At 40.9% G+C, this 11,657-nt stretch overlaps 1 protein-coding gene across 1 annotated transcript; it reads right to left on the reverse strand.

Moving 5' to 3' along the window:
* Window positions 1-370: 370 nt before the first annotated feature.
* On the reverse strand, window positions 371-4,502 carry s1pr4 (sphingosine-1-phosphate receptor 4). The gene is made up of 2 exons (XM_035412132.1): window positions 4,234-4,502; window positions 371-2,674 (listed from the first exon to the last, which is right to left on the reverse strand). Exon 2 carries the CDS (start codon window positions 2,563-2,565, stop codon window positions 1,393-1,395), a length of 1,173 nt encoding a protein of 390 aa, XP_035268023.1. The 5' UTR covers window positions 2,566-2,674; window positions 4,234-4,502; the 3' UTR covers window positions 371-1,392.
* Between the last annotated feature and the right edge of the window lie 7,155 nt (window positions 4,503-11,657).

Here is an 11,657-nt window from a genome sequence, read left to right on the forward strand (position 1 = left end):
CTAGTACCGCCCAGGATTGAGAGAGTTGGAGTCTGTTGGGGTTACAGCATTGCAGCACCAGCAGCCCCCACTGGCTGTTGAGGCACCCGCAAGTTCATTTAAATCTCACAGGAAGTGTCTTCATGAGACTCGTGTCTGTGCAAGCCCGAACTGTGAACTCCCATACCAGTGAAGTGTGAAGCTCGACCATGTTAATAAGGGGAACTTCGGAGGAGAGCACAAACTTCTCTGAGCTTGTCCCAGGCTGATAGCGTAGGTCGCGGCAGTGTGTTTTAAAGATCGCACACGGCCAACAGTCACACACCTTCTGAAGACAGAAAAGCTCCACCTTGTGGATGATTAGTGTATCAGGAAATTGCAGGAAAGAGCCTGTCAGTCCTGCAAAATCATTTTATTTTCAGTCTTATAGAAACAGAATCAAGTGGAATTTATATGGTATATTGCCTTGATATTTTTTAAAAAGCTCACTTGATTTATTTACTAACTATGATTTATTTAAACAATAGGAACATACCGTTTATTTACAATGACCAAAATATGAAATTAATATTTCTTTAATATCAATGAAACATAAGTATAGTAAAGCAACATTTTACAATATGTCATCTCACTTCAGTTTTTTCAAGATTCCGCTATATTCTTAACGATAATCAGCGCTAACAAAAACTGTATTTAAAAATATAGATAAAAAGATATCAAGAACCTTTAATAAGTACAGGAAAGCAACATTTTACAACATATAACTCTGTGACTCAATATATAAATCTATTCAGTTTTTTTAAACATATTTGTCAAGCACAACCAATACAGCTGAAATAACCTCTGTAGGTATTAATCAAAAGAAACTACTTTTTAAAACAGAATCCCTTTTCCAGAATATATTTATTTTAATTCACATTACTTTATTGCACATTCAACTCTGACAAGAATAATAATACTGAACCTTCGGACATAACAGTATGGCTTACCAGATACTAGATTCCATAAGATTTGTTATTTCATTTTTCCTTCCCTTTTTGCAGGCAATAATATATTACAGCAGTGTGTGTGCGTGTGTGTATGCCTGTATCTCTGTGTGCATGTGTGTGTATGTGCATGTGTGTGTGTGTGTGTGTGTGCGTGTGTGTATGCCTGTATCTCTGTGTGCATGTGTGTGTATGTGCGTGTGTGTGTGTGTGTGTGTGCGCCTGGGCTTGTGACACCATGATTCTGCCTCAGCTGTTAGTCTTGTGGATAGCTCGGAAAAAAGAGACAAAAACAAAAAAAATACCCAGAAAAAAAACAAATACGGAATGGTGGAGGGTGTCACGCAGAGGAAGGAAAAACGAGGAGCTTGCAGGGTGGAGCCGCAGGGGCGCGGTTGGCCCGGGAGACACGCCTGGTTTCTGTGGTCTAATCGATCGACACAGACAGGCAGGATGTGGTGGAGCTGAGGCGGGGCTTCTTGGCCTTGTGGGGGGGCGTGGGGCTGGTGCTCATGCTCCGCACGCGGTTGAAGCTGTTCCGCAGGCTGTTCTGCCGGTGCGAGCCCCCGGAGGTGCTGCTCGTCTCCTTGGACGCGAAGCTGGCCGGGTCGCACAGGCCAGCCTTCACGCAGCAGCAGAACAGCAGGCTGGCGATGGCCTGCCGCAGCTCGGCGCTGCCCAGCGCATAGATCACAGGGTTGAGGGCGGAGTTGAGCACCGCCATGGCGATGACCCAGTCCGCACTGTAGAGGGGGCCGCAGCTGCGCGACTCACAGAAGAAGTCCACCAGCAGCAGGATGAAGAGGGGCCCCCAGCACACCATGAAGGCCCCCACGATGGAGATGACCGTCTTCAGGAGCCTCAGAGAGCGGGTCCGGCTGCGCGTGGAGCCCAACTCCGTGCTGCCCCTCACGTGCCAGTAGATGGCGCCGTAGAGCACCCCGATGGCCAGCAGGATGATGAAGAAAATGACCAGGGAGAAGAGGATGTAGCTCTTGGAGTACAGCGGCAGGAGGGTGGAGCAGCTCTCCAGCTGGCACACGCAGTTCCAGCCCAGCAAGGGGAGGAAGCCGATGGCGAAGGCCAGGAGCCAGCACAGGGCCACCAGGCCGTAGATGCGGCAGGTCTTCCTGGCGGACTTCTGGTGCAGGGGCTTCATCATGGTGGCGTACCTCTCCACGGCGATCAGGAGCAAGCTGAAGATAGAGGCGGCCAGCGCCACGAACAGCACCCCCTCGCGGAAGAGCCAGAGGGCGGGGCTCAGGCGGAAGGTCCTGCTGCCGGACATGCACAGGTTGAGCACGTAGGCGCCGCCCGTCAGCAGGTCGCTGAGGGTGATGTTGGCAATGCAGATGTAGACCCAGCGGTGCCGCAGGCGGACGCGGAAGAGCACGGCCAGCAGCACCAGCAGGTTCTCCGCCATGATGCAGACGCTGATGAGGAGGAAGCAGGCCTTGGTGGCCCCCATGCCGCCTCTCTCCGACGGCCGGTTCTGCAGCCGGCCGGTCCAGTTGTAGTGCTCCCGGACCACGCTGACGTTCCCGGAGCCGTACAGGTGGGGGCAGGGGCTGGGCGAGCTCAGAGACTGCAAGACCTCCATGAGCACAGCGGCGAGAAGGTGACACTCCTGGGATGGATGAGACTTTGGACTCAGGCTATCACTCTGTTCCCGGTCTGAGCTGAGAGACTCCTCTTGAGCATGAACACACCTGCAGCAGACAGCGATGCATGTGAATATGAGACCAATGGTCTGAAGCATGTCTGTCACTCTGTACCTGCAGTCAAGGTTATATCTGAAACACTGAAGACCTAAGTATTTAGGTTTGATGCCAATAAATCGACTCATGTAACTAGCAAGTAAATGTGAAAAAAAATGTCAAAAACTTCAAGGACATTGTGATATTTACACCATAAATGGGATTTGTTTTGTGGAGATTTTACTAAAAATAATTATGTTGTGGAAGACAGGCACAAGTCCATTTGTTTAAATATTGTTACCACTAATAGAATTTCTTCTTCTTCACATTTGCTTTTGTACCTGTGATTTAGCTGGATACTCTATCCCAGAGCTTTTGGCAATGAGTTATATTTATATATAAGGGAGATATTCCAGTACCAAAATTATTCTGCATTCAAGTTAGTTAAATCTGCCAAAGCCGTCGGCTTCTTGACGTAATAAAAGCAGTGATCTCACATACCCTGGGCTGTATGAAAGTTAACCCCTACTTTTCACATTAATTAAAAACATGCAGACCTATCTTTCTTAAATTGTGGTCTCCCTTGTTAAATCCCCTCAGGATGTTAATGTGCATTTATCTGCATACTTTCCTGTCAGTTATGGTGCCTGATATCAGAACTCCTAATAAATATTTACAGGTATATGCTTTTAGGCTAATCTAGTAAGAACAATAGGTGACTTCCTGTAATCACATTTGCTCTCAGTACAAGCTTATTAATTTTGTACTGACTTGTTATTGGCTCCTCATGGTTTTTATTTATTGTTATTAGTCTCCCAAAATGCCCCACACGTGTGGCAAATGTGTCATCACTGCCTGCTCATGTGCCCCTTTAAATATCATTTTAACCACAAGGCAGTAGATGTAGCTATAATTACCATACATCTGAAAATAGACTCCTTAGGGAGGAGCTGACTATTTCTGGGGAACTTGCAGTTTAGATGGTAAAGACTCATGTAAAAGCTTGTTTTTATCTTCTGACCCCAAGAAAGGATTTAAATGTACATCAAAACATGGAGTGCGCATTTAATTGCAATTATTGGAATAAGAACATTCCCCACTTATGAGCATGAAAATGTATCAGTGGAAGCAAAAGAATAAAGTTCAGCAAAAAAAAAAAAACAGGCACATTTCAAAATTATATGACCATACTGGATGAGCATGAAATTAGCCCAAATTGATCATGCAAATTGCATATTTGGCAAATCAAAGTTCAAAATTATAACTAGCTTATGGAGTCTTACATCCCAGCTTCTACTATGAACTATGGCTTCTCAGAAATGTAATTATTACAATAATTACAATATATAGTAGGATTATTAGTTGTAGCAGTAGTACAAATAAAATACAAGCTTTTACTATTTGCAACAATCCCATTAGAATTAAAATATTGGAAAAAGAAAATCAGAAAAACCAATCATTTAATTATTTACAGACAAAAGCACTTTGGACTAAATACATCTGGCAAACGTCTAGCAAAGCATCTCTCCTAGTCAGTGCTGATGTGAGTAAAGGTAGAGTAGTTGACTCACCTGTAGCTCCCAGCACGGCTCCCTCCTACACTTGCTGCTGGCTGCTCGTTGCCATTCCCCTTACTGCCAGTCACTGCAGATGTTTTCACATCTACATTCGATGGGGAAGGAAGTTCTTCAGCATCTCTGAAGGTTGGTCACACCCAATTTGGGGCCCGACATTGACAGTCTGAAGGCAAAAAACTTTTCTCTCTGATGTTCCCCAGAAGTGTAACCTTCTTAAAACATCTATTTAGAGCAGGGGGTCCTGGACGGCTGCAGTCTCTGCTGGTTTTTGGGATTTCTTTCGAACTCAGCAGCCAATTTAAGCCTTGGAAATAAGCTGTGCTGACTCTTTGGCAATCAATGGCTTAAATTAAATTTGGCTTCAAGTTAATAAAATAATGATCATAAACTAATTGCAATGTTATACCAATAATTACATAATTGTAACAATTGTTATTTTATTTTTCCAAATTCAGTCAGAAAGCTGTGTCACTTTTGTAATATCATACATGAAGCCTTGGGCAACATTTTGAAAAAAAGAAAAGGAAGAAGAGCCATGTCTTAATCTTAAGGTGCAATGCTTTTCACTGTGCAATGCTAGTCACTACAGCAGCAATGATGCATTACTGAGATTTTGCAAGGGGGCATTTGTTGTTTGGATGGCATCACGTTCACTTTCTTACAAAAGCTTGATATTCGCAAGATTTGCTCAATATTCTCAGAAGCGATTAAGGCAAAACAGGAACTGCTGTGAAGAAGAAACAGCCCCACCCTGCAGTTCCGATACTCTGAGGTTTCTCACCTCATTACACCCAGCTGCAGGCTTGTAGCCCAGGGCCTACCAATGGTCTTTCATTGACCTGCATGCACTCATCCACCTGTGACCAGACTGCTCTCAAATTATTCTTTGGGTCGTTGCATTGATTTTTTTCTCACTCTGGCTGTTCCCTGATGTGTTTGAAGACCATCAAGGCCTCTTCTATAGCTGGGACTGTTGAACCATCTTGAAACCAATGCTCACCCAGATCCTTAATGGTTTTTCATTGTTCGGTTTTCAGTACTTTTAAGCCCATGTAAGTGATGCATATCTTCAGAATCATTGCAGAAGCAAAGAGCCACTATGCCATCAATGATCATCACCAGCTCTTTGAAGTGGAGGTGGCTTCTCGTATTTATTCTGAGTGACCTACTTCCAATTATGATCAGAGACGGGCCATTTCATCTATGTTCAAAATATTCCTAAATATCTACATAAGGCTGGCTTTCAAGTCATCTACTCACGAGTAATGCGCAGTCAAGAATGGTCCACAAAATTGTCCCATCCCATTCCCATCCCATACATTACATTCATTTTCCAGAAGCACCTGAACAACTAAATATGTAAGAGAATCTCATCTACCTGAAGTATGTGATCAGCCATGCCATACCTGGCAAACAACATTCCTGGACCAACGAGTTCATGAGCAGCATTATTAAAGTAAGTAAGTTAACTTTTTTCAACCTGGATCAGTTTTACAAATAATGGATTCATACAGTCAACATCCATATAAGAACAATCCTCAAGTAATTAAATAAGAATGGAGTGCTACTTAGAAGTCTCATAAAATTATCACAAAGGTAATATCTGACTCAGCAACACTGATAAATATCATTACTTTATGTTTTCATGCCACAGTCCGAAGAATTAGCAGAAGACAGATTTGAGGCCTGGAGGACATGCAATATGATACCTCACTGGAGGAGTGGTCCATGGAATGCCTGAGGGCTCACACATTCAACCCTCCACTGCATATCACTGCATATTAAAAGCAGATTCAACACCTTCCAACTGGCATCTGTTGACTTCTAATGTGCCTGACCTGTGTATCAGGTGCAACCAAGCTTATTATTTATGAGATTGTGGAGTGATGTAAGATAACCAAAGTCATTAATGGATAAATGCCTTTTGCAGGGAAAAGGTCACTTGTTTTATCATGGGAAAATGTAGACAAGCATAGTCTATTGTATTTTTTAAAGATTTATCTTTCAGAATTTTACATTGCTAAAGACAAGCTTAGGATGTTTGATAAGATACGGGGTCCCTAAATGCCAGTAATGGGTCCTTATGTTAAATTTCTGAAACAGTACAATAACAAATGTAGGCAGGAAAAAGGGGAAACTTAGGAAAGCATAGAGAGAATATAATGGAAATTTCATTATTTGATTTGATTTAGAACCTTATTATCCATGGTAGGTTGTGAATTTTGTCATTCTTTGTATCTAATTCAATGCCTTGGGTGTGTAATGTGTATTGCTGAGCATACCGTACATTGTTCCTTATATACGACATGATTAGAAACACTTTTATTAAATACCTTGTCAATAAAAGAAAAAATGTAACAGTTTTTGGGAAAAGAGGGGAGCCAACATACAATCTGTAGAGGTGAGTATTCAATCTGTGTGAGAAAATGGCCAGTGGAATGATCTTTGTAGGAAGTTCATTCCACCACTGTGGGGCTATTACAAATGGACTAGCATTGGGACAGCTGTCTAAGGCAGCTACAATCAAGCCAAGACAAGGCTGCAGAATGGGGCTGCATGTCTGGTGAGTAAGGTTTGAAGGTGGACTGGAGATATTGTAGAGCTGCTGCATTCACTGTCCTGCAGGTTTCAAACGTGATGCAAGCTGAGACAGGTAGCCTGTAAAGTGAAAGGAGGGGGGATGTGATATGAACATGGCAGGGAGGGCTGCAGACAAGCTGTGTGCCTGTGTTCTGGATTGGCTGCAGTGGTTTGCTGGCACAGGTAGGAAGGGAGACCAGAGAGGAGGGTATAACAGCAGTCCAGAAGCAGTTGTATATTTTGCATTGTATATTTCATGGGTGGTGAAGCAGATTAACCGGAGGCCTTCCCTGATTCTCTCCAACCAATGTTTTTGTTTCCTAAAAGTGTCATATCTCCACTAAGCAAACCAGGACTGAAATACAATTAAATAATTAAGTAAAAAACATTACATTTTTAAATGAATTATTTAATTGTATTTCATTCCTAGTTTAGTTAGTCAAGATAGGACATTTTTAATCAGGCAAGCTAAGGTCTTTGTCTTCAAACAGACTACCTCCGTCCAAACACAATGTAGGATTGCTAGATATCAGCAATGCTGCAGTGAAATCCCCTTCTGGACTGACAGCAACAGCTAAACGGCCTTTGCTTTGTGGGAACTGAAGCAGAGCACCTGCTTGACAGAATGCCAAAAAAATAAGAGTATAAGAGTATAGAAGCAGCTTGCAAAAGAAAAGCCCTCTTTGACGCTGCAGGAGAGAAATGAAGCTTTGCCAAACTATCACTTTTAGGCACTGTAAACCTGACTGCCTGGGGTTTTTTCTTTTTTCTACATTTGCAACTTGGTATCGAACTGGCTCATGTGCAAATGCTCAGTCCTAAAGCTCATAAGCGCATAGTTTTTGCTGTTTTTGCAATCCCTTTGTAATCTACTGCCTCTCATGAAATACATGTACATGTACACATGTACACAGACACACACACACATACACAGACACACACACACAGGTGCATTTTCATCATAGGTCACTCAGGTACCTTTGTGACCTACATTTCATTGTTGGGTGACGCAAATTAGCCTGGGACTTCCCTGATTCTCACCAAACAGTTTTTCTACAACTTCTACTCCTGGGGATTCGGTATTACTTCAACAAACACGTGTACATGTACTTCTCCTTTTTGCTAAAAGCAGTTAAGACAGGAGAAAAGATGATCTGAGAATGTCTTGCACCTCTTTATTTTTGAATACATAAATGTACTATATAAAACTGGCCCCTCTGATTGATATCAAGCATGCTGCTCTCACACGTGAACAGGCGAAAACAACACGTCAGAAAGAAAGGATAAAACAACCACATCCTGGGCGTCAACAACAACACCACCTAAACTGTTGAAAACACCCATTCGTGGAACTACTGCCACTGTCAACGATGAAAACCACAAACGGTAAGCCAGAGGGAGTTAGACCCACACATTTATGCACTTCTAAAAATTCTAAACAATCTGCCAAGGACTGACCATGAACCGTTAAGACCCACAATATACACATGCAATATCTAATAAAGCAACCTGCAAATGATATGAACACCCAAACCGCTACAAGGAAATGGCTAACATGAGAACAAAACCTACATATATTCCTCTAGTGGATACAGTATGAAATTACATATATTCAGGGGAATCATTTTTGAATACATCCAAACATGTTTTTAAAAACTGGGCAAAATTAATCAGTACATAACTACAAAAAGGCACGTACCAATCAATATATCAATTGTCCAATTAATCCATTAATGTTTTAATCTCCCAGTAATTTTAGATAAAAATCACTGGGTAAGGTGGCCAGTGTTGCTCAGGTAACCGGTGCATATGCCCCGCCCTGTTTAATCGCCAGGCAGGTGGAGAGGCACCTCCCCTCAGGTCAGTGTTTAAAATAGTCACGGACTCACAGGAAAACATGAAGAAGCAGAATACGCTTTTCAGCAGCTGTCATCGTTGTGTGATTCTGAGTGGTATACAAAAGCAGTTGTGTCAGAGTATATTGCAAAATGTGAGAAAAAGGTATAAATATACACACTATGTTATGATATACAGATTTAAATACATAATCTATAATGGCATAATTCTGTATTTGTTTTTCTCTATTTTGTTTTGTTTTATTTTGCTTTTGGTTTTTTGCCCTGCTGTACATAAATCCCACTGGTAAAATATTCTTTCAAAGTTGACAAAGTGAAAAATACTGCTCTGTGGATTTCCGTACAAATAAAACACAAGCCTATTCAGCACTTCTGGTGGGTGTGTTGGGAATAGTATTTTATGTTTCACAACTATGAGTAGTAACATTACAACATAACTTGAATTTGTTTCCCCTTTTGTTGTTTGTCAGGGCTCTACTGACACTAGCACCAGGTCTTTACTGTTTTTTCTTATCTGATCTCACGCTAGCTTGTTTTTAAAACTGAGATGACGCTATGTTGAAATTTAAAGGGACGGTTTCACGTGGCACTATGGCTTCCTGTTTATTAGTGGTTGGGTATGATTATGAAGTCCACTATCTCTGTTTTGTGTTTTAGATGAAGCTGCCGTGAACTGTTTAGGGTGGCAGTGAACTTTCATCTTGTCATTGGCAGCAAAATAGATTTAATGTTGCTTTGCAGAAATGATATACAGAGCAACACAATAATTTTTGCTCATTGAGCTGAAATATCCTAGGCACTTGTAGCCTAGTAGTTGAAATGTAGTTAAAATTGTTTTTATTAATGCAATGATTAAAACTATAATGCAGGATATTCCCAAATTATATTTTAAGCACCGAGTTAGCACCCTGGAGGATTTTCATCAGCACCTCTTGGTCATTTTGTGTAATTACACCGTACAAATTGCACGATGTTGGGTGCAATTGCAGTTATTCAACATCAGATGTTGCTCTAAGCTAACTTATACCATATTCAGTCACTTTTTGGACAAAGGAAAAAATGTTGCACAAAAGATTTGTTGATGTCTTTTATTTCTGCTTCAGTTGGGGTATTTGGCTTTTTTGGAATTCACTCATTTTGTAGCTTTTTGAATTATTCAAGGACTTACTTAGGTCTATTCTGTTTGTAAACGAAAGCCTGTACTTCAGCGGATTTAAATATATTTTTAGATTTCTTCCACTCCTGCAATATCTTCAGATGCCTTACTATTGGCTGTTATTCATTGGCCTTTAAGGAACTGGTAAATTAATATTTCCAGTAAAATTATTCACAAGAGCACAAGGGTTGTCTAAGAAACTACTGTTTTTAAATTCTGGAAAACTATAATAAAATGTTTGGCAGGACATCAACACTATTTTTTGTTTTGTTTTGTTTTTTCAAATAATTATTTGTATCCTGATCTTGCACATGATTTCGCATTTATTGACTGTTAGAGTAATTATATACTTATTGATTGTATTGTTTTTCATTAATGGACAAAGCCTAGAACAGAAATTTGCCCAGTACTGCAGCATGTGAAAGCATTACTTTGTAATGCTTTTTAAATGACTGAACTGAAATGTGCAGTGTGTATGTACTGCTAAATTCATACCATTGAATTTTGGTGTGCCCTGCGATGGATTAGACACCTGTCCAGAGTGCACTCTTTCCTCTCCCCTAATGCATGCTGGGATAGGCTCCAACCTCCTTGCAATGCTGATCAAGAATAAGAAGGTTAAAAATGGATGGCTTGGATTTGATTTAATGGCTGAACTTTTGCTTAATGTTATCTGTTGAAAAAAATACCATTAAAATTAAGGCACTCCAATGAACTCGCAGATTGGGTTGAAAAACAAAACTATTCAAGCATTACAACTGGGGCAAATGGAAGAGAAGCAATGGCATTGACTAGAACAGGCTTGAGAGTAACAAGATGCATAGAAAGGGCAATAGCTCAGTAAATAAAGCTTTAGTAGAGGGAACATAAGAAATAGAAAGAAGAAGAAATGGAGGGAGAGAAGGAACCACCAATCTCTAAAACAAAATTCAATAGAGTGAAAACAATTCCTTGGCCTTGGTCATATTTCAGAGTTGAAAGGTAAGGAGCAATGTGTATTTAAACTATATTTCAATGGGTGCAGAGGCTCTGGTGAAGACTGAAATTGAAATCAGGATATTATTTAAACCATTATGAACCTTGAAGCGTAGATACTGCCTACAACCAGAGGGAGTAGGTTATGTTGGATTCACTATGAAGGGTGATGTCAAGTTGTGTGCTGAGGTATTCAAAATTTGTACAGACAGCAGTTCAAAGGTTTCATTGCTGGATTCAAGAAGAAAAACTGAAGTCAATCTCACCGGCCCAATTCTATATTCCTTCATTTGGTTCCTGAGTTTCTCTGAAATATGATAGGCTAATATGTTACTGAAGTAGGCTATGTGAAGAATACTGTATTTCATAGTTTATAGTATTTCATAGTTTACAATTATTCTACATGTGTCTAGTTAATCTTTGAGCATGTCGCTTAAGGGAAAGATCTTGTTCTGCTATTTGCACAAGTAAAGCTTGTATGTTCAGATACAGGTCACAGGTTTATTTCCCACCAGAACAAGAAATGGTTGTTATGAGATGATTAGCCTTCATTCTCATTTCAAAAAGTATTGACGGATTGATTATTTAAGTGCAATTATTTGGGAAGGGTCTTTTTTTACTCACATGAAAGAGGCCTAATTTATTTAATAAAGTTTACATAACTTCGGATGTAGACTATACGCAGATGTAAAATTTCACTTCGGTTGTACCATTCGAAACACCACAAGGCGATATTCTCCTCCACACCATAGGGGACGCTGAAGAATTAAAATGAATTGTCTCAAAGTACGTGTATTGTGTGCAACCAGCTTGCGGCTTTTTGTGAACTTTTTTTAACGCTCCTAGTCGGG

This window comes from Anguilla anguilla, chromosome 4 (assembly GCF_013347855.1).
Source record: "Anguilla anguilla isolate fAngAng1 chromosome 4, fAngAng1.pri, whole genome shotgun sequence".
Lineage (NCBI taxonomy): Eukaryota > Metazoa > Chordata > Actinopteri > Anguilliformes > Anguillidae > Anguilla > Anguilla anguilla.

Excerpts from the sequence above, each read along its gene's own strand:
- s1pr4 (XM_035412132.1), bottom strand. The coding sequence starts at position 2,565 with ATGGAGGTCTTGCAGTCTCTGAGCTCGCCCAGCCCCTGCCCCCACCTG.